The following is a 23,830-nucleotide window of genomic DNA, read 5'->3' as shown; positions in this document are numbered from 1 at the left end:
GATCTACAGTGAGAAAAAGCACTTCATCTCATCATCAACTTTTGTAAAGTTTCTACAAATGATGCCTCACCTGTGCCACCTGCTCACTGTTCATGCCTGCCAGCTCCGTATCGCCGATACTCAGGATCTGATCTCCACTGCGCAGGCGCTTATCCTGAGGAGCCCAATTACAATAGAAACATTTAGAAACTGGCCTTTGATAAAATATTTAAACATATTCTGGAGATAATACTCAACACATTTCACTTAAATAGAGCATTTCCGTATGGCGTTTGTTGTAAGATTTCACTCCTTAAAGAAAGGAATCGTTTGATAATTTGGGAAACAAACTTATTTGCTTGCTTGTTGAGAGTTAGGTGAGAAGATCAATAATACTCTACTCTCAGGTCTATCTACAACCACAGTTTCTTGTACCTACACTTCAGTTTTTGTGCAGATTAAACATATGAGTAATAACGTGTTATTTATTGAGCTTTAAAGGTGCTGGCTGTCTTTAAGCTAAGCTAACAAACTCCTGGCTGTGGCTTTTTATTTAATGGATTGACGTGACAGTGGTACTGATTTTCTTACTGATCTTCTTCTCGTCATGAATTTGCAAAACCATTTTTCGCAAAATATCAAATTATTCCTCGTTTAAGCTATGGCTATGTGACTGATTGGCAAGTGGATTTACCTGGCCGGCAGCTCCTCCAGGAAGGATGGTCTTGACCATGACTCCTGTGCTCCGCCCCCCTATGATGCCAAAGCCAAGCCCCTTCCCATCATTGGTCAGCTCAATCATCTCCACATGACGCCTCTAATGTGGCAGAGGTTAGAAGAAAAGGGAGGGAGAGAAAATGGGGGAGGTGAAAGAAAATCTATCCTAATTAAACTGTTAACGAAAAAGTGAAACAATATTAACAGGGTGAAGTGCTAAATGTGCTTGATACCCGTATTCATCCACATCCACAGACACACATTTAACTCTACAGTAACACCTCACTTGCAAGACCACTGTACCTCATGAGCAATAGCAGACAGGTTTCTCCCCATCGACAAGGTGCGGGAGATTCGAGGGGGAGTGCAGTACTAAAAAATAAATGTCATAAATGTCATGTAAAATAAAAGCAAACTTTAAATGGCACTGAGTTAGCTGAGCAGCCTCTTATGATAATCTGAAACCATCAGATGATGATATATCCAGCTGTGCTTGACTTTTATAATGGAATGTAATGTTCTCAAATGTAAAATGTGACATTTCAAATGGTTATGTGTTACATTTTACAATTGAAAGAAAAAAAAAGAATTTGCTTAGTTCATGAACTGAGTGCTTTAAAAATAAATTGATCCCTATTGCTTATCTCTTCTTTCTCTCTCTCATCTTTCGTTTATGGCGGATATTTGAAATACCTGTGATTCGGTGTAAATGTAGTTGTCTGGGTAGATGTCTGAGAAGGACAGATCCTGTGAGCCCAGAGAGGAGGTGCTGCCTTCCCTGTGGAAGGATCTGGCAGTGCTGGGCCTTCGGTTCTCCATGGCCCATGTGTAGGAGTCACTGTGGCTCAGCATCTTCAACCCCACCGCCATGCCCTGGCACGGGCCACAGTTCATGGACACAGATTTGGAAACGCCTTTCCCCTGGTAGGATAAGGGAGGAACAGATGCGACACATGGAGAAATGGGAAGAAACGAGTAAAAATGGAGAGGATGGAAGTAGGAAAGATGGATTGGGTGGGACAGAGAGTGAATAGATGAATCGGGAAAGGATTGAAGAAGGAAAGGGAATAGAGAAAGAAAGATTGTTAAGAAATGGATGAGGGAGATAATGAAATGGGGAAGGGGGTTGATAGAGAGATGGTGACATTAATTGAAGAGAGCAGATATGGAGACAGAGAGGAATGGGACGAGGGTGAGAGAATGATGGAGGGAAATAGAAAGGATAAAGAAGTCAGGGAAGGAGAATTGCGAGACAATGAAAAAAAGATGTGGGAGAGAGAGTAGGGATTGAGGGTTAATGTCTATTAGCCAAAAGAAAATATAGAAAGACAGGTTTAAAACTGAGCAGAGAGGGAAAAATTATAAGATCGGGAATGCAAGGATCTCAGATAAAGGCTTCTGTTCAATACCAAATAACCACAAAACTGATCCCTTTTGTCCTCTAGGTTTTCTATTTCAAAGTTTCAGTAGATGCTTATTTCTAATCTGTATGCTATTCCACTCTAACAACTCTGACACCTGTTGAAATAGCATTAGTAGAATAAAAGATAGAACACTATCAAAATACACATACACACAATTTCACATAATCCAGGGCTCTGTGTCCTGGAATGCGGAGATGCTAAATGGCTAAAGGCTCATGCCGCACTGCTAATGAAGTAATACTTGTGTATGTAGACTTTGGGGCTTATAGGGTTAGCCTATTACAGCACACCACAACAGGGTAATTACCAAGCCATGATGCTTGCCACTGACAAATAAGTTACAGTAAATACCTTGATAGTGTCGTAAATGTCACACAGCAACATATGCACACAAATATATGTCGGCTATGGCTCGGCAGATGTGGGCAGATAGATATTGTTTGGAGACATACATCAGACATATATCAGCTACCACCAGAACTACATCCCATGCACACACACACACACACACACACACACACACGCATCTGCTCCAGACTTGTGACAATGTTACAGACTTGTGCAAAGTCCTCAGCATGATATATAGCCACTTCTTCTTTCACCTCTCTCTCTCTCTCTCTTTCTCAGGGCTTTAGTGGTAAGCTTAGGTAAGCTGATTACTCATCCAGTTTGGTTCCTGCATTCAGTATTTTGGGAGTGATTCCGGCTCCTTCCCCACCATTCAATATACACCAAACACCCACGCACTCATGCTTGCGCTGTACCTTCGCCAGGGGCTTCCGCTGAGCTTGCTGTAAGCTGAGAATATGATGGAACAGGGGGCTCTGCAGGACAGTCCTTAGCAAGGAGAGTTTCTCTTGAGTGGGGGCTTCCCCTCGCTCCTTCAGTTTGGCTTGCAGTCTCTCCACAGCCTCCAGCGCATGCTGAGTATCTGCAGAGAAATTGTATATCATTTGTGTCATACAGTAACAGGATTTCTCCCATCTGGCTTTGCATTACAATTTCACATGTTGTAGCAGCTCCTGGGTGACCCTGACACAAACATAAACTTTTCACAATAAGCTATGAAATGTCAACACTTTATAGGTACTGCTTGGAAAATGCAGGAGTTTTTTTCAAATACTGTCAGATTCTTCTCTTCTCAGTTTCGTGGCAAAGTTATTAAGTTTCCTTTGCAAGAAGGCTTTCAAGAATTTATTCAAGAAACACTAAGATAGTACTAAAGGAGGGTGTGCTACCCTTTGTTGCGTCAGATCATATAGCCCTTGTTTATTTAGTGGAGTGGCAGCTAATGAGCACAAGCCACAACTGCAGTAATTGTATGTGGCAGAAGGCTAAGACCCTGTAAACTCTTCACGACAAAGTTTTGACTATCAACCAGACTGTGAGTCCTGCGCCACCTGCACATGTAAGTATTTCCTCACGTCTGGCTGCGGCAGCCTTGCCTGACACCTTATTTGTAAGCCTCTGATGATGCCTGTGGCGGGGAGTCTTACTGAGGTTACTGGGACATGGTTGGCTTTAAACACTGCTCTACAGCTGCAAGTCACACACACTTACCTAGGATTTCCATCGTAGCCTGACAGATTGCTCGGATGAATTGTCGTTTTGTCACTTAATGTCTTAGTTAGATGTCATCCTTCCCTGTTTGGCCCCTGCGACATGGATAACAACAAATCACAAAACGTTTGAGCTTTAACAAGGCCTTGTACACACAGTCTATTTACATTTTCGAGACAATGTATTTGTGAAAGACCACAGTATATTTGTAGAGCACAAGTGTCAAGGTGAGGTTTCTCCTTGAAGAGATCTCCACTGTTGATACATTTCTTTACAGTTATGGCAGAAAAACTTTAAATTTGTCTTCCCCTCATGATGTGTAAACGAATAATTAGTGTACCAGTATTTATTTTACACCTGTTCTGCAGCATGTATCATTTTACGTGGACAGCTTCACTGCCAGGGCCTGTACCATGCTTGTTTGCAGGCGCCTTCCTTGTCAACTAATGCTCTTTAGCAGGATTTAAGTCTTCTCCAAAAGGCTTTATCAGCCAGTGATGGTAATTAACAGCGACACATGGCCTCGGGACCATTCGGACTTGAGGGGAATCCTGTGTTGCTACAGAACATGATACCAATGACATGATTTGATTTGCAAAACGATGGGCTGGAAATGACACCGTCTCATCTGAAATCTAATTAGGGGCCATTGATAGGCACGATGGGTATCGCAATACTTATATGCCCTTCACGGCGGCCTGATGAATTCTTTATCCTATATGTGTTGGTAGTAAAGCCATGCTGACTGCTTCGGAATAAAAAAATAAATAAATAAATAAAAATCAGATGACTGATTTACAGCAATTATCCAGGCCCATTAGCTTGTAATTTGATATGCAATCTACAAAACAATCTGGTAATCTGTCTTTAAAAATGACCCAAGCACATTAGACCTATCACTGTGACGAACAGACGGACATCGTGGACAGCTCGGAGACGCTTGTTGCAGAAAGCCTCATCTCACCTCCATTGCATCGCCGGTGGGCAATCAACAGGTCCCCACTGATCTCAGAACAAAGCACGCCAAGCACTTCCAGCGCCAGTCCGCAGGCTGAATTTACCTGTGCCGAATGCCAGGAATGACACTTTCCGGATGGGCCAAGTCATAACAGCTTCTTGAGAGACGACGCGACATCAAGAAGCAGGCTGAGCGCTTTATAGTCCAGCATTGTGTCCGCGGCTTGGCGTGCGCTCCGCGCATTGCGCATGTCACCGTCCGGTCTTCGGGCACAGAGGGCTCATCCCTAATGAAAAAGAACAAGCCTACAGTAATCCTGTAATGTATATCAGTAGGGCACTCGGCAAACAATTCTTATGAATATTATGGTCAAGTAAACGCCGAACCAAAGCCCGCACAATCCCTGTCCCCGATGCCCCCTTATGAGAAAATGATTGTAAAACCATTAAAAATTAAAGAAAAAAGAATGTGAGAATATCCTAAGAATACCTTAGTAAACACGATAACAGATATTAAAAATATCAAGTTCCCACCCCAAGACTCAAAATCCTCATTATACGTATGCCTGCCACTGGAGCTACAAAAACATGGTTTGGTACACTTTGATTTCATTTAGTATTAACTATGACTTTTTTAGGTAAGAGTCTGATTTTCGTGTTTAGACCTAATTTTGATTTGATTTTTCTCCCAATGACCTTTTTCAGCTCATTGCTGCTATGGATTTGTCATCTTCGTGGTCTTAGCGTTTGCCAGGTAGACCCCCTCCCAGGCACGACGCCTTAGGCTGAACTGGTCCACATTTAATTTCTGGCTTTCTAAATCCCAAACTGGGGTCCGAGGACCACGTCAAGACATTTGATGGATTCCGGAAGGGCTCGAGGACTGGGAAATGAGGACTGAGATTCCACTTTTTTTTTTTTTTTTTTTTTGCTCTTTATTTAGCTGAGAATGTGACAAAGAATGGAACTGCACCAACTGGAGGCTACATATGGCACTTGTCACCCAAAGGTACAATTATACAATCACAGCCTACATCAAGTCATGTCTAACGACAAGAACAAAAACAAAAAAACAAAACAGCATTCGGTTAGGGCTTCTTGTGTCAAAATCACATCCAGTGAGGAGTTTAATGTGGTCTATGTACACCCTCGTTGCCTTGAAAAGTTTGGGAACCCGTGTGTGTGTTTCACACGGCAGGTGGAGCCCTAGGTCCAGAGTTTTAGGAGCCAGATCCAGTGCCGTGTTTTCCACCACACACCCCACTTCATCTCTCCCTCTCCGTCTCTCTGCATCCCCCAGGCAGGAATCATCGCCCCCCTCCCCAGCCTTCCACCCACCCTCGGCTCCCCGCCCGCCTGCAACGCAACGCTCCTCTCGCCGGGCTGAGCTCCGATCAACCGAGCATCCACCTCGCCTCCAAATTGGTTTGTCATTTCTGACCCCTCTCTCTCTCTCTCTCTCCCTGTGTGTGTGTGTGTGTGTTGACCACGGCGCTCTGCTCCGCTGCGCTCTGCGCCTGTGGACTTCAGCAGAAGTCAGTAAGAACATTAAGACAACCAAAAAGATAAAGAGAGAGAAAGGGAGGGAAGGGAGGAAGGGATACAGACAGACGGAGAGAGAGATACTCCTCTGTCCTCCTCCAGCACACCACTGGTCTTAATGCATTTGGACGGACGCGATACCTCCTGTGTGAGCACTGATCGGGATACTAAGCACACAGCTATCGGTTTATTACACCTTTAGCCTCCTCTCCATCCCGTCTTGTGGTTAGGTTTGCCCACGTCGTGTTTCGAGGCAGCAGCAGCAGCAATTAATTGCGTAGCCGGAGCCGAGGCGCCAATCAGTGAAATTATTTATCGACTGGGAAGATATATTTTTTATCCAATATCTGCATCCCGGGGGCTGTATGAAAGAGCACAGAAAAGGTTATTCCTGACTCCTCTCTGCACTGGATGTGTATATGTGCGCTTTAGGCTGTCGCTGCGACTGGTGATACGGTAAGGATCCGCTCTTTATTCCTTCACAAATGATGTAGAATTTTTTTTTGCAGACATCGCTGGTGAGCGTTGGTGAGCCCCTTGACTATATGTCAACCTGTGCCTGTCACCGACCCACTGTGAGAGCTATATGGCAGCGCTGACTTTGGTTCTCACGGATGCCCATGGGAATGTGGCCTGCGAATATTGTTCTTAAAGGGCGCGGGAACTGGCCCTAATGGGACGAGAGGGTAAAATGTAATATCGCCCTGTTCGCATATTTTTTTTTTAGATGATGGTCCAGCGGCTTGCGGCTGGATGGGCGTCGCTCGGATGTGAGATGTCGCGAAGGCGAAGTGATAAGCAATGGTACCTATTACCTCTCCAGCAAATAATCAATGCATTCACATTATCCCATGGCGGCTTCTGTGTCAGGGTTTACACACAATTATTATTCTGTAGCTGCATGTATCTGCCTCACTGCAGGGAGCAATGACAAATCATACTTTGGCATGATGGATGACAGATAGACTAAGTGTTCACCTCCTCAGGTTTCCCCCCCTACTTTATGTGGTTGTTATTTGAGTATATGGGAATGCAGTTAGACTATCTCGGGCAGTGGTGGTTGTGCAGCCGCAGTCTAAAATCCAGAGTAAATCCAGCTACTCTGTAAGAAAAGGAGCATCCAGCAGGCCAGTGCACCCCAGGATACGTCAATCATGCGGATTCCTGAGTGAAAGCCATGGCTCTTATTTACAGCAGAGGCGTCAGGGGTTGCAAATGACCTTGATGTGCAACTGAAAACTACTGAAGGTTGCACAATTCTTCGATCTTGACCTAAACTGAGAAGAGCAGCCTGCTTTTGATTTGTGTGACCATAGATGTACAGTATACTCCCTGTAAACAGCAAGCTCTCCTTTGAAAAAGAAAACAATCACATACCCCTTGTTGTTTTGTGACTCCATACTGATGATGACACAGGCTATAAGGTTAATTATAAGTCATCTGCCCTACAAATAATTGCAAAAAGGTATCTGGTAAAACAAAGCACCCTTCAATGATTATTTGCTGCATGTGCCTACTTGGGTGGCTGCAGACTTGAATTACTACTCTCAACATCCAAATGACTCTCAGCAAAGATATTGTGGAAAAACTCTTTGTGCGGATCTCGATATACAGTCTGATATAAAGGGAGGATTGGTTGGAGTGGTTGACAGTATGTTCAGTCATCTGTCAGTGATGCAGCTCAGAAAAGTGTCTCCAAGGAATTGACTGAGAAGGTGTGAATCTGAGAATGGTCAGGGTAGGCAGTTATCTGTATGTCTATGTTGGAGAAAAATTTTACAAAGATATGCTTGGCTGCCATTTTGGTAGCATCTGTTAAAGCACAGGCCAGTCTCCAAAGAGATTATTATGTTTGTGGTTGAGATGAATATCACTAAATTGTCTGTCATAGATGCATCTTTTTGTGTGATCCTACAGTCCCTCGGTTGCATTTGTATGCAGAATTGATTATTTGTCTGAGAACATCTTTCTCAATGTTTGAGAAAGATGTAGACCAAAAAGTAGTTTCCTGTCCAAACCCTGCATTGTTGGTTATAGGTGTCTTACAACTCGTTTATCTGTTTTAAACTTTGGAGAAAAGTATGTGGCCTTAATAGTATTTGTGTTTTTTTTTCCTTTCCAAACTTACACCAACTAATAAGGATGTTTTTGATTTACTTTTCTGACAGGCTCGAATTTGGATAGGATGTTTATCAGACATCACACCGTGAACGCAAGGTGCTTCAAAGAGCGTCTTGTGTCACATTCAGTAATGACACCCACACAGCACTGATGTTGTTGAAGCACCTGAAGCTGTATAATGTGCAACAGCAGCAATCAAGCATTCTGCTGACTGTAGGTCTGTCCTCCCTTAATTAGGTCACTGATTCATTTCACATGTTATGATGCACAAGAAAGACAAAGCTCCTTGTTGGGGAAAACAGGGTGCAAATTAGTGCAGATTAGAATTTGACTTGTTCTGCTTGATTAACTGAGGCCTGATTTTCTTTGTTTGGAGCTGTTAATGTAACACAACATTTGGTTTAGATTTGGATGACTCCAATAACAATATCTAACCCTGTAATGAGAGCAGCCTGTGATTTCAATAAGGGCTCATATATTAAACATCTTGAGCTCACACTGAAACCTCGAAATAATGAAAATAAACCTTGGCAGATGACATGATCCACTGCAGACAGACAGTAACAGACACATAGTGTATACGCGATTGAATATTAAGACAAGCAGGCATAAAATCTGTTGAGTAACAAGTGTAACTATAATTGTTACTGAAGTCTCTATTTTTAATGTCAAGGGTTGTTAGAGAGTCTAACTTCAACACTTGTGCTATTAATTCTGTTTAGTGGGCCTTCCTGCATAAATAAATTGTCGCTCTTGTAGCTTAAGCTGTGAAAAAAACAAAAAATCTTATTGCCTTAGTAATATTATTAAGTTTCATTAAAAGCAAGTTGTTGAAATTCACTGCACTATTTCCTAATGCGGTGATGATCCACTTTCCTAGTCTCAACCCCACTTTGTGTGCCGAGTTTAACCTAATTCAAAAGCCTTTTCCTGTGCTGGACGACATCTCTCTCCCGTCTGGAAATAATGAGGCCAGATCCTTGCTCATCTTCCTCATCCACCGAAAGCACTCAGTCATGTGTTAACACATCCTTCCTCCTGCCCTTCCCTTCCCTCAAAGAATAACCCCGGGTCCCCGCATTTTCCACCGTCGACTGGAGCTATCATGCTCAGTTCACTTCTCTTAATGTTCGAAATTTGCCTCCCAATTCATCCAACCCTATTAGAGGTTCAGTCTATGTGAGAGGACTACGCAGTTTCTTTGCTACCTGATTAGATATATGCTTAGTCTACCAGTAGTAGACGACTGGCGGTCAGATCTCACGGTATTCACTGACTCATTGCTCCTATGGCCTTGACTAGAATAGCCCTCCAGAGATAGATGTCTTACTCTGCCTAAATATGGAACCATTGGAAAGCTTTCTGCTCAAACCACCACAGCCTATTATCTCTCTGTATTTTGGGGTCGATTGGAGGAAATGTACATTGTTGGCCTGACTGCTCATGCCGTGTGTAATCTGGGCTGTTTGTGTGTAGTGCTGAAAGTGATACATGCTGCTCACTGATTATTGCATTGTTTAGCACTATCTTGTAATCATACTATTAAGCAATGTCAGCTGGGCTGTGATGCTGTATCAGCTGGTGGTTCTGAATTGCAGGTCAACTCACAAAAATGTTGCTGCTGTAACCCGCTGGCATGGGATTAAATCTAATAGAGTAAATAAATAATACATTTGATTAATTTAATAGTTGACTGACATACAATTATTTGGCAAATATTTTGCTAATCAATTAACTGTTTAATTAAGCCAACCTAGTCTGGCTTCTAAATTCTGAGAATTTGCTGCTTTTCTTGCAGTTAACAGTATGTGATAGTTAACTCAATATCTTTGGGTTTTAGAGTGTTTATTGGACTAAACAGGCCCATTGAAGATATCACCTTGGACTTTGTAAACTGTGATGGAGATCATTTCCTGACATTTTATAAACAAAATGATTTATTGATTAAATGAGAATAGGCAGATTACTAGATAATGACAATAACCATTAGTTGCAGCTCTAGTACTATTACTACCACACTACTACTACTACTAATACTATTAATTAAAATAATACATTTCCTTATGAAGCACTTCTGAAAACAGAGGTAAGAGTAGCAAAAGCAAAGCTGTTGAACAAGGTGAAAACTCCAAGGTGTGATTGCATTTTATTTTTAATCAAAGTTTCAGCTAGCCAAATTAAACAAGCCTTAGGGCCTTAGGTTGTCATCGGTCTCACATGGGATAAAAATTATTGAGAAATCAATCATTGTAAATCAATTCTGAAATTACCCCATTTATATGGATATTAAAAACATGGCGATGGGATGGTGTCGTTTGCCTCTCCCCTATTTTGTATTTCTAACTTTCCTACCACAAAAATTCTAAAAAGAACAATTATATAAATTGTATGAATTGTCCAATGTCTTTAAAATAACCGAGATTCACCGGCTCCATGCCTTTCTTATGGGACGGTCAATCTGAGGACCTGTTGCCAAGTGCTTGCTCATGGTTAAATGCTGGGTCTCCATAAATAATATAACAAAGAGTACGGTCTAGACCTGCTGTTTATGTAAAGTGTCCTGAGATAACTTCTGTTATGATTTGGTGCTATATTACTGCTATATGGATTGACTTAACTTATTTATTTTTTCTTTGAGCGGTTGACCATTCTCACTCTTTTATTCGTTCCTTAGCCAGCCCTGAATTTGTCCAGCTTTTGACTTTTATTTATTGTTGCTTTATTGGTTGCAAAACAGCTTGTAATACTCTTTTGAAGGGGGCTGTATAAAGTGAAGATGAAGGTTTTTATTATACCATTCTGAAGTGGAGTGGGGAGGTTGTGAAAAGGTACATTTATGTCATTTTTATCCAATTATCTAAGGTAACAATTTGAGAAAGATGGCTGTGCACTTGATTTTTTACACCACTCATCTTAACCTGTCTATCTGATTTTGACTTAAACCATGCTGTACACAGTCTACAATAACATTGTAAATGTTCCAATTAAAGGTCTGACCTGTGAAATATAATTAAAAGCCTTAACGTTTGTGTTTATGTCTACAGGCTTATTCTATTATATCTGCAAATGGCCTTTACTATCATCACTCGATTTGTCTCTGAACTACATGTTTAAGCAGCTGCTTTCTATATTAGCTACTGTATCCACAGTCCATTGTTCTCTTAAAACCTCTCGCTCACTCAGTAATTGTTGTGCCTCTTTCACAAAGAAAAAAAACACTTGTTCTTTCAGTCAACACATCTCCTGTCTACACTTCTCCTCTGTGCCCTTCACCTCCCTGCAGCCCATTCAAAGTTGTCACCACTCAATAGAAAGACGCACATACACACACACATTCGCACTTGTATACTAACACACATGTATAAGCTAGAACACCCAAAGAGAGCCACACAGACATGGTCTGCAGCTGTATATTTAGAGACGCGCACAGTGCCATTAGGGAGCTGAATGGAGAATCAGTGTACAAGGCCAGAGTGATTGTAAGAAGCTCACTCAAAGGTCTGCCGATTATTTTAGTCTCTGCAGGAAATCATTTACAATAGCACTCACCCCCTCCTCTCCTCTTCCCAGTTCAATTCCATTTAAACAGTGGGTTGTTTTGTGTGTGTGTGTGTGTGTGTGTGTGTGTGTGTGTGTGTGTGTGTGTGTGTGTGTGTGTGTGCTGTGCATATGCGAGTCTTAAGTCAGTCACCACAGTATTGATGAGGAAATTATTTGCTACGTTGTTTGTGCGGGTGACTATAGCGTGCTGAGGAGGCCTTGCTTGTTTAGTGAATCGGGCGCTTGGAAATGAGTCATACACAATGTGATGCAACACAGCGGAGCAGATTTGAATTATGGGGCAATGAACAATGAGGTCATCACAGGGCTGGGGGCACAAATCTCTCTGTGCTGTGGCATAACACAGCATTTCTTATCAATGGAGGAAACTACAGCATGGTTTGAAAATGCAGTATTGTCTAAGAGACTGCGTTGGTTGACTTCAGTGACTGAGACAATGCAAGGGGAATTCTGGCTTGTTTGAAATGACATTGTTTTTTAGTACCGCTTACTTCAACCAGATTGTTTGCAGATTGTTGAATTGTTGGAATTTTTCCATATCCTTGTGCTTTTCAAGTGTTTCCACGCCTCTTGTTTCCACCATACAGCACCCAGTGATATTTTCCATATCTTTTTCTTCTTCAGCAGATTATCCACAATCAGCGTCTGCTGTAATGCCATCATTCCCAGGCCCCTCTTAAATTTCCTGCTTACTGGGCTTTTACTTTAACTGCATTACATACATCTTCCACTCCCTGTTCATCTGGTTCCTTTCAGCATAAACCAGGGTGAAAGATCTGACTTGAAGCAGTCTAATGCAACTGGTTGTTTGATGGTAAATTAAAAAAATAATATTGTCATTTATTGTGCTTGTTCAGTGGCAAAGCTGTGATCTTGATTGATATCGAATGGCATTTTCATTCCAAGTGTCTGAGAGTGAGAATATGTGCCAGGGAGTATTGATCTGGAGATTAGTTGATGGTGCAGTGTGATAGGCCGAAGGAGGGCAAGGATGACTAGATGGTCATGCTTGATGGAACAAAGATATTAACAGATATAGTTGTGATCAATGGCTTGATAATGTTTGTTTACATCATTTGTGCTGTTTTGTGTTTTCCCTCATGTTATCGATCTGACTAGCCTTCTCTCAAGTGTAAATATAGTACCTTATGCTGCCTCAAGTTAAATCACCTTTGACTGGCTGGTGAATATTTCTGTGTGAGAAAGGTGAGGAGTTTCTGCAGATGACATTACAACTCATTTGAGATAAAAGCACCATGTCCCTTTGGCGTGTATCAGCACCTGTCAATTTGTTCCCGACGTATCTTTCACATTTTGCAATAAAACCATTTTGCCGCCTCTGTGTTTTGCAAGGGAGCCAGATAGTGTCACACCAAGACGGATGAGTACCACGCTGGCCTGTGGGCCTGCAACAATAACTTACATGGACCACGTGTGTGTTTACTAACCATGTGAGAAATTGTATGCGTGTTCTCCTGCAGTGTGCTTACGTGCGTTTTGAACCCTCGGATTGGCTTTTGCTCAGATGGTATATTTATGATAGATGAGATGGCATCCATCACATGTATCAAGATGAGAGTGAGAAGGTATTGGTCCAGGGCCTCTACTGTAGAGTAAGTGTGTTCCAAGGCAAGCCTCTGATAAATGATATTTGGTATTTTAAAACCAATCTTTGTGTAATACCAATGTCAGGCAATTACTGTAAACTATTTTTATGGTTAGACCGATATATGTTGGTGTGTAATCTTATCTTTGTGTGTGTGTGTGTGTGTGTGTGTGTGTGTCTGTCTGGGTGTATATGTGCACCCATATATTGAAACATCTCATTGTCCAGGGTTGAGTACAGTTGGTTACAGTTCAACAGTTCACGGTAACCGGACAAATCATCCAGTTTTTTGTTTCATCATGTACAACTCTCTTCCTTAACCATCTCTGCTCTCTCTCTTTCTCTTTTTCTTTCAAAGATTTATGTGTGGCACATAGACAAGAGTATTTAATTTTACGCCTGGGTAGACCATATACACTATTACTCCATATTCTTCATGCTTATATCGAATCTGTCGAAGCCCAGGGGGAGAATTGTGGTTTTAAAATGAACATATAGGGGACCCCACCCTCGCATTGCTTCATTTGGAAGCCTCATAAATCTCCACCAGCAGGCATCAACACAATTTCTGGTGTCTTATGGTGCAATCTGTTGTCTAAGGCATAATTACAAAGGGTAATACATGAAAAACCATCATGAAAGCGTACTGTAGGGTCATCCTAATTACATACAGCGTGCTCTTGAGTAATGGGGGTGACATGGGACATCGATACAACCACTGCCTCTCATAATAGAAAACACCATTGTTTTATTGTGAGAAAATGGTCAGTATCTATCATGTGAAATCTACTCCATTTTTTTTTCAGGAAGACACTGAGCCCAGAGACGAAAAAAACTCTTCCTTCTCCTCCAACCATTGTTCAGTTAGAATAAGGCACTTGCACATTGAAAACCCTCTCGGCCAGAGCCCCTCCTTCCCTTTTTGTGGAAGCTATAAGCGTTCACTATTTTCCCATCTAAATCTCTCTTTTTGTCTGTTGGTTGTCCTATCTGTTTTCTTCTTCTTTGCTCCTCTGCTGGCTTCTCTCAGAGGAGACCCCTCTCCTTCATCAAAATCTTGCTTTGATCTCCTCTTATGTGCTTAAATGTTAACCTAATATCAAAATGGAAGTCAGATAATATGGTTGCTGAAAAAAATGTACAGTAGTATTGAAGACCTGAAATTATGCAATTGGCCCATGTAGATACAACTGACTCACTGGAAATGGAGATATCTGTTGGTATCAATATAGACATAATTCATGGTTAATTAAATGATTAACAGCAACAGCAGCAGCAGCAACAACAACAAAAACATCTAGACATTTAGAGAAAGAACTGTGTTGTTCTAGCTTACCTTTTCACCCTAGTTCTTCCTCTCCCAATCCTATTGCTGGACAAAAATACTGGTATTGGATGTTTCTGCAAAAAACCCAGATTACATTCAGTTTAGTGCCAATATTTAAAAAAATCTTTTTTCTGTAATATCTATACATGGCAAATACTGTATGATTAAGGTTAGAGAAAGGATGTTTTTATGGCAAATTTAAAAAAAAATAAAAAGATGAAATCTCCCACAAGAAAGTCAGACACGATAAACACCCCACCCCCAACTCCACATTAGTCCTCGCCAATAAAGGGCAAAATGCTTCCTGCATTGGCACTGAATGTTAGCACATAGATCATGAAATACAGAATCGTCCCATATGAACGCCATTTCTAGGGATACTGGGCTGATGTGGCTGTGGGCAAAATGTAACAAACATTTCTTTCATCCAATTGCAGTTTTCCAGACTGGAAAGCTGTTGACCTGTGGCTTCTGACTGCTGAAAAGAGAACAAAATTAGGGTTCAATGGAGCATTCAAAGTGATGGTCAACATGTTTCCCACTCCCAAGTCGTCACATACGGACACTTGGTCAGGAACCCTTGACGCCACTTTTTAATGCACTGGGCACCCTTTTAAAAGGCAGGGTTATGTGATAGAAAATACATTTTGTAAGAAACGTTATTGTGACTGGATTCAATTTTTTTTCAACATAATGAGTGGTGATATCATATGTTGATATGGTGATATCAGTAAAATCTTCACAGATAACTTGTTTGTTTTAAACCAAAATATCTTGCAGTACAATATAAATTTGTATTGACTACAGCATTATTAGCTTTTTTATGGTTGTCTTTAGACACTCACAACACTTAGTTAAGGTTAGAGAAAAATGGTGGTCTGGTTTAATACAGAAAAAAGTTCATAGTGAGGTCAGACACAACATTTATTTATATTTAAATGAAACAACAATCTTTCCCTAACCTTAACCAAAGTGCTTTTGTTGCCTAAACCTAAGAACAGGCAGGAATCTGGATGCAAACTTCGATGCAAACTTTGTAAACCCTCCATCCACCCCAACCACCTCCTGGTGACTCTCCTGCCATTAATAAATGTAGTGCGTCATTCATATTGTACCCTGCACCTTGAAAAATGACACTAAAGGGGTAACCAGTGCGTTTTACAAGTGACACCAAGGGGTCCTGACCAAGCATCCGTATGTGACAGGTTGGGAGTGAGAACGTGTTGCATTGGTGCACCACTGATGTATGCATGGACTTTTGGGTGCATCTTTAATCTTATCCTTCCTCTTTTGCACCTGTTCATATAAGTGAGTCCTAATGAAAGATCTCATTCCACACGTAGTTCCACTTGCTTATACAAACTTGTTCCTTCACTGCCTCGCCACTGCATCCAAACCTGTTTCTTTTCCACCTCTCTTCCTCCATTCCTCATTTATCGATCCCTCCATTGTTGACCAGCTCCGTGTGAATAATGTATACCGTGTTCTGAGAGAAGCAAGCGAGACATGAATGAAGGTGCTGTTTAGTTGGGGGAGATTAGTGCCTAATTTATTTCTCGCCAGTGCTCAGTTGCCTCTGGAAATTGTTCTTCATTAGAGTACACGCATACACACATGACATTGGGGGTATACACCCATTCACATGCATATACATGTGTGTACACAAACACAGTACAGTGATTCCATCTTTTGTTGCAGTCTCTGCTCACCCACCCATAGAGATATTGCTCACAGTCTCCTGTACTGACTAATAGACCCAATTACTGCACAGCACTGTCTGAGAGCTTCATAGAGGTCCAGGCTCTGACACTCTGTATAGATGTGTGTGTGTGTGTGTGTGTGTGTGTGTGTGTGTGTGCGTATTACAGTATGTTGATGTACTTGTTTTTGTGTGCCTGTTAAAATCTTGCATGCCACGCAGAGATGATGGAACTGAAAATTCACGGCCAAACAGATATACGCTGTTTCCTTGGCCCCATCAGCCCTCCGCAGTAAACAGCAAAACACAAAGGCACACAACTGCAGCTTGCATGCCGGGAGGCGCACGCACAAACCCACGTGCAATGTCAGTCACAATACAGACACTCACATTGAGATTGACCCTGGTGAGATAAGGCTGCAAAGTTTACCCTCAAGAGAAGTAGGCTGGGGATGAGGTTGGGGGTGGGGGGTGAAGAGGGAGCTGAAGAGAGAGAAGGAAAAAAAAAATGAGACAGGGACCGTCTTTCCAAAACAGAAAACAGAAAAGAGAACCAGAGAGAGAGAGAGAGAGAGAGAGAGAGAGAGATTTTGAAAAAAGTACATAGTGAAAGAGACAAGGCACAAATAGAAAAGGATATAAGACACATTCTAACTGTGACTAACTGACACTCTGCATTCTAGTAACAGAGCTAACAATTTCCCTTTCTGAAAAGTGTCTCTGGCATTTGGCAGTGAAATGCCACCCATATAAACCAGTTATCAAGGCATGAGAGAGCTTTTTAGCTGTAAACTGCCAGCACGCACAGAGAAAGACCATTATAGACTTTGATACCCTGACACTTAAGAGGTCATTATAAGGCAGAGCGGACACACACACACACATGTGCATGTGTAGGTGCGCACACAGACGCACAAACATTAAACAAGCAATCATGGGCAGAAATGGCTTGTGAGCTGTCTGGTTCTTGTGTTTGAGTGGGTTATGGCTATTCACACAATGTGGAGGGGGACATTATTCACATTGCACCCCACATTCACTACATATTATCGCTATCTATCTCTGTTGTGAAAAATGACAGAGATTTCAGTTCACTGAGCTCGAATAACCCCCACTCTTCTCACCCTCTGTATTTCTGTCTCTCTCTCTCTCTCTCTCTCTTTGCCCTTCTGTCACTCCCTTTTGCTCTGTCTCCCCTCTCTCTGTCTTTCCAGGACTAGGACATCCAGCTGCCACTGAGATGTGATTCTCTGGGATTTCATTTCACTTTGAGAAAGCAGAGTACATTATAACAGGTAGGAATATGTGTGCCCGTGTGTGTGCATGCAGGCTTGAATACACGCTATTTGGCCCCATTATTTTAAACATATTTAACCAGAGATGTTGACTAAGAATGGGTTATTACTTACAGGGTTATAGTCCCGCAAATACATACACACACCTGGTGTGTTGTTTTTGCCGACTCTACGGTATGCATAATAGTTTTTTGGAACCCAAACATGACCCAGCATTCTCCCCAGAGATCTCAGGGTTCCATCTGTGCCAGGAAGTGCTCTAATTGGCTCAACAAATGTGTCCTCTAACTCAAACTGTTAATCCAATCAGATATGACCCATCGAGCTTCAAAAAGAATACAGAACACCATACAATATTACAGTGAACAAAATAAGATGTGAAATAGGATAGATAAGAATAGAATAGTATAAAACAGAATAAATTAGAATAGAAGAGAATAGAATAAATACTGTATGAAACAAATATTGATTTTATTACAATCTGCTCGCTGTTCCTTGCAGGCATCAAGAGGAGTTTAACCACAAACTCAGACCTTCATCTGCCCATGAAGCCATTCACTGCAACTTATTTACAGTGTATTTACAAGCTGAGCTGGGCCTGTAAAATGTTGAATTTACGAGCTCCTTTTTAATTACAAATACTGTCTCTTAGAGTTGGGCTGATAAATTGCACATTCAGTTTATTGACAATAGAAGAGGGTGCAGTTTCTTGGGTATTGACAGCCAGTCGAAGTATCCCAGCAGACATCAGTTTTTTACTAAGAGGAGAAATATGTGCATCTTTGCTGTATAAAAACCCTGAGGCCATGTTTTCATGTGAGATCCTATTCTTTATTGATTGAATTAGCTGAGAGTGAATTTGAATGAGGGAGCTCTCTCTCGCTCTCCCTTTGTGTGGTTTGGTTATTTCGCTATTTAGTTAGTTAAGTTTTATCTATTTAGTGGCCAAGGTCATTTCACTCATGTGTCCTACTTCTTAAATAAAAAATGAAAAGAAATACACAAGGACATGTATGGGAGTAATTTCAAAATATCAACTTTGTGAAAAGACTGACAGGTTTGGAGATAGGCAGGTTAGGTTTTGGTAGGTTTTGTTTTTATCTGCACCCAGATTTTACAACAGAACTTGTGTCAGTCTGGTTGATTAATGTTTTTTTGGTTTGCATTTCAATTTTTTTTAATACAGTATATTTTCTTATTTATTTAATGATATATCACCAATCTGTGTGTGTGTGTGTGTGTGTGTGTGTGTGTGTGTGTGTGTGTGTGTGTGTGTGTGTGTGTGTGTGTGTGTGCGCGCGCGTGGTGTACGTGAGCTTGTCCATTTTAATGCACTTCCTATCCAGTGTGTGTCACCCTGCATGGTTTCCTTCCGCGTCTCTTATTTGACTCTGAGTACTTGCTTTGAAATCTAATTCTGTGATATCAAGGCTGCATTTTCTCTCCATTTCTCTGAAACACAATGGCTGAATAGAAAGAACAACAGGAAAGGGGACATATCATTCTTCATATGGGGGATGTGCTTTTTTTTCAGACCGAAACAGGTGTTTCCCCTGCCACAAGCACAGACACACAAACATCATTTACCACATCACTAATGAGAGCGTAGATTGAAATACAATCGGTATCAGTTTCATTGGTTAAACAGCGAAAAATTGTTTAAATTTTAAAAGTGAGTCACATGGTGGTACAGTACACATATGCAGGAGAAATAAGCAGATAAACACTCATCTGGACATGGTGCATTCATTTGAAATATAACTGAAAACTAGATGTGAAACTGAATTGAAGAAAAGTGACGAGGTTATCTTCTTGTGAAACCAATATCATGTAAAAGCGGTGAAGAAATGTTTAATTTGAATTTTCAGTCTCGTTTACAAAGTCCAGGACAACAAAAGAGATAATATTCTGGGCACATAATTTTAAAGAGATATTTTAAACGTAAAATAAATAAAATACCTATTAAAATATTAAAATAATTAATAGCCCAGCCGTGGCAGCCCATGAAGAAAATTACACCAAAATCACACACACGAACACACACACTCACGCACACACACATGCACACACAAACACTCCTTAGCTCCTCTGTCATCGCCCCCATTGAATACAAGCTTATTGTTTTATAATGTGACCTTTTCCTTGAGTGGAGAGCCCTTTGTCCTGAGACAATAGAGTCCACATTGTAAACCATGCCAGTCAATGCCATCCACACAGCTGCCAGAGAATGGGTACAGATTGTCCAGGGTCCAAGTTGACGGCTTTGAAGCTGGCACTTGTGGTGTGTGTGTGTGTGTGTGTGTGTGTGTGTGTGTGTCTGTTTTGTGCCCGTGTATTTTCGTCTGTACTGTTTGTGTCTGTAAGATGCAAGCCTGTTTCCCAGAATCAGCAGATGGGCCTGTGCAATTAGACTCAGCCTTCTCCTTCCTTTGTGTGCACACATGTACATGTGCACACACACACACACACACACACACACACACACACACACACACACACACACACACACACACACACACACACACACACACACACACACACACACACACACACACACACACAAACCTACACAGCCACATGCACGCACACACAAACACACCCAGGTCTGGGCATGAAGCAGATGTCTCTGAAACACTAGACCTGACAGATACTGTAATGGAGGAGGAAACTGAGGAATGAGAAGAGAGTTACCAGGGAAACCAGTAAACATCACTCAAAAGGTTTATCTATCGACTGTCTAACTATCTGTTAAAGCTTGGTGATAAATCAATAATATAATTTATTGACTTTCAACAGAATAATAAGATGATGATATGAACATATTATGCTGTTGTTCAACAGTCGTCTGTTGTCAAGGTTAATCATTGCAAACACACTGCATTTAAAGACAAACAAACATTAGCTACTTAAGTTTTTGTTTTACACATAAGGTGCCATGTAATGCATAACAGTGAAGCAGAGTTCCCCTGATTAGAGCATTAGTTTGTGCTATCTATCTATCTATCTATCTATCTACAAAAATAGGTACAAATCACTACTCATAAACAGAGGTAGAAGACCACCTGAATATCTCGGTACACCATCTCCACATTCAGCTTCACCAGTCATCTATTGACCTGCAGTAACAGATAGGCTCAAAGGAAATGAGATTGTGACTAAAAGGTCACAGTTTAAAATCTGAGTAGTACAGTAGCTGTGAAAATCCTGGCAGTTTAAATCCCCCAACAACTGCCATCAGGGCTGTGACCTCTGGGCACTTAACCTTTAAATGTTCCAGTGGAGCAGCTCAGTGCCCAATAGTGCGAGACTCTGTGGCTGTGCCGCGCAGCTCCCAGGTGTGACTGTGTTAATGTGCGAATGTGGTCCGGCCTTCCTTCCTCTCACCTACTCCCCCTCAGCCATTCATGCAAGCGTGAATGTGTACTTTCTTAGTCAATGAGCCACGCTAAATAAGGCTTATGACTTGATAGCTTTCGAATGTGTGGCATTTTCGGTTATTATTCCAGCTTTCTGTGGTAACGATTGCATTGCTAATTTGGTGTACCGCATCAGTGACAGTCAGAATAAATTCTGTTGACCTTAGGTTTGCTGTTTATTGTTGATGTATGATATTTAACCATGTCCGCTGCCTGGTGGCTCAGCATCCTGTTGATTGTGCTAAAGATACCTGTCTGTCTCTTATGAACTCTTCTTTCCCTCCTAAGATCGAGACGGGGCACCAGGGGAGCAAGCACACACACACACACACACCCCCACACACATCTGCACACGCTCCTTAAAAAACACACATGCACAGTGATGTGAATGCATGAACAAAGACTCACACATACACCGCTTGAACACAAATACATTGCCTCCTGAGTGCAGTGGTACAACCCACCACACACTCTCCACATCACAGACACACACGTAGACACGCACACACGCACACACACACACACACACACACACACACACACACACACACACACACACACACACATGCACACAAACAAACACACAAACACACTTGACAACAGGGAATAGCCCATAGAGATGCTCTTTGTCAACAACTTGGAAGAAAGCAGCTATTTAGGGCCACTGTATTCCTGGAAGGATAAGCCATCTTATTAGTGTGAAGAGTCTGTGTGAAACAAAACAAGTTATGGCAGTTACTATCACTCTCTCTTCCCTACTGTGTCTTCTCCTGTTTGTGGTGTACTGCTCGTGAACTGCTGCTAATTGTGCAAAGCTGGCTATATTGTGAATGTAGATTTCTAATGGGCTTGGTGTGATGATTAGCAGATGCACTCACAGATGTTTTTCCTCCATGTGTCTGTTTACCAGATCAACTGTCCCTATCACATGCTGTAGAGATTTTTCGTTGTGTTTGGTTACTTCAGCGTAGATTCCAACAAAAACTCTAGTTTGAGAATTATTATAGGCTTGTGTTAACTACTTTCTTTCTGGAACTAGAAAGTCAGATAAAGTTTGTACAATACATTTGGGAGCATGAAAATGTTAAAAATACTACAAATGTCAAAACTTAAGTACACTTTATTTCACTCTTTTGCATTATGCAACATGTAGTTTAAGAAAAAGCTTTCTGACTTGGTCAAATATTACACTGTAAAGGTGCTGGTAAATACAGTATTGTACTGGTTTTCATTTTCCAGTAAAGAAACTTACAAATAAATCAATTATCAGCAAGGACTAAATATGAATTTGCTCTCTCTATGCTATTTTCAGATATAGTAAGGAAAGATGCAGACAGCACAGACATCTACATGCAACCCTCAAATTAAGCTCATGTTTTCGGAACTTCAATTTATCCAGATTTACTAGAATTTTGAAAGGGAATCAATGGTCAAGACCTGTAGCTACAACCTGAATATGAGATCTGAGCAGCATAAGAAACATTTTGGATTAAATATTTCTCACTGACATAGTTAAGCATTGATGAAGCAAGTGGTGCAATACTTTTGCACATCCTAGTTTTCTTTTATTTGGACTCTGTAACTTCATAAAAATAAAAGATTTTCTCAATATTTTGTACTATAATACTATATTATAATGATATAAAACATTTTACAAACATTTTATTTTATCGTTTTAAAATAATTTCATTTAAAAACTTATTTGAAGCAAATCAAATTGTGAAAAATGCCATGGCAATGTAAAACAAATATATGTATACAATGGTGAAGAAAGCCCTTTCAGGTTTTATTTCTATAGCATTACATAAAGCAACAGTAACAAATACTGCGTGTAAAATGTGTCATAGTACAGGTATCTCAACATCACATGCAGAAAACAATAAACTTTCAAAACTCTATTACAGACCATAGATACACAGTAACAGTTGTGGTCCACCCACTGCTCCTTTTGAATTACTGTATTTTCAGTGCATCTGCCCACGCTGGTTTGTCGATTGGAACACATCAGCACACTAGGGATATGAAACTGCAATAAGATCCACACCTCTCCCCGTGATACCCACGTGATTGGAATATGAAATGATTAGATTATTGATTTTGGTTATTTGGGCTTCCCGCCCTTAGATGATATTGTGGCAGCACACTATAGCTGACATTTAGCTCTGTGTTTACCTTTTCTGTCTCCATTGATTGCTTCAAAATCACCACCCATACATCCTGCAAATCATTGTATCATCAGTTATGTGCTATTTCAGAAAAGTGATGGATACAGCTTATCAAAAATGCAACAGTTGTGGTCTGTGCTGGTGCAGAAAATAACTACATTGCCTTGCAATCACACAACAGTGGTTCTTACAGGCTTGAATTTCACTCACCATTTAATACCATTATAAAGATAGCAGATGCAATGTATATAGGGGTTGAATTACTATAAAATTGGTCTTTAACATATGTTTGATAACACAGGAATGAACCAGCGACGGATGAAATGGATGATGATTTGAACTAAAATCCAATGATGTGCCAAACCATTTTTACCTTGCATCCTGAAAACTGAAGCTCAGCCACAGCACAAAGGGAAACAGTAATAGGTCTCGATTTTTATGTATCACTGCTCCAGGTACAT

At 41.1% G+C, this 23,830-nt stretch overlaps 2 protein-coding genes across 9 annotated transcripts in view; one reads left to right on the top strand and one right to left on the bottom strand.

The window, feature by feature from the left end:
- Nucleotides 1–4,830, bottom strand: part of si:dkey-92j12.5 (multiple PDZ domain protein) — a 35,768-nt gene extending 30,938 nt beyond the window's left edge. For 2 of the 3 annotated variants that reach the window (XM_040146151.1, XM_040146153.1), the window contains exons 1-7: nt 4,645–4,830; nt 3,681–3,775; nt 2,885–3,051; nt 1,390–1,617; nt 1,000–1,068; nt 674–796; nt 71–154 (exon numbers count right to left, since the gene is read on the bottom strand). In XM_040146151.1, the coding sequence (XP_040002085.1) occupies nt 71–154; nt 674–796; nt 1,000–1,068; nt 1,390–1,617; nt 2,885–3,051; nt 3,681–3,693 (684 nt within the window). In that variant the 5' untranslated portion in view covers nt 3,694–3,775; nt 4,645–4,830. The remainder of the gene's footprint in view (nt 1–70; nt 155–673; nt 797–999; nt 1,069–1,389; nt 1,618–2,884; nt 3,052–3,680; nt 3,776–4,644) is intronic. The other variant, XM_040146152.1, reaches the window with a different exon arrangement.
- A 1,169-nt stretch (nt 4,831–5,999) lies between these two features.
- Nucleotides 6,000–23,830, top strand: part of adgrl3.1 (adhesion G protein-coupled receptor L3.1) — a 111,233-nt gene continuing 93,402 nt past the window's right edge. For 3 of the 6 annotated variants that reach the window (XM_040145897.1, XM_040145896.1, XM_040145891.1), the window contains exons 1-2: nt 6,135–6,635; nt 17,708–17,788. The gene's annotated coding sequence lies outside the window, so the exon portion shown is untranslated. Of the gene's footprint in view, nt 6,063–6,134; nt 6,636–17,707; nt 17,789–23,830 lie in introns of those variants that run through there. The other 3 variants (XM_040145892.1, XM_040145895.1, XM_040145893.1) reach the window with 3 other exon arrangements.

The sequence above is a fragment of the Xiphias gladius genome, chromosome 15 (assembly GCF_016859285.1).
Source record: "Xiphias gladius isolate SHS-SW01 ecotype Sanya breed wild chromosome 15, ASM1685928v1, whole genome shotgun sequence".
Lineage (NCBI taxonomy): Eukaryota > Metazoa > Chordata > Actinopteri > Istiophoriformes > Xiphiidae > Xiphias > Xiphias gladius.
Note: the sequence above shows the minus strand (reverse complement) of the source record. Positions and strands in the feature narration are given on the sequence as shown.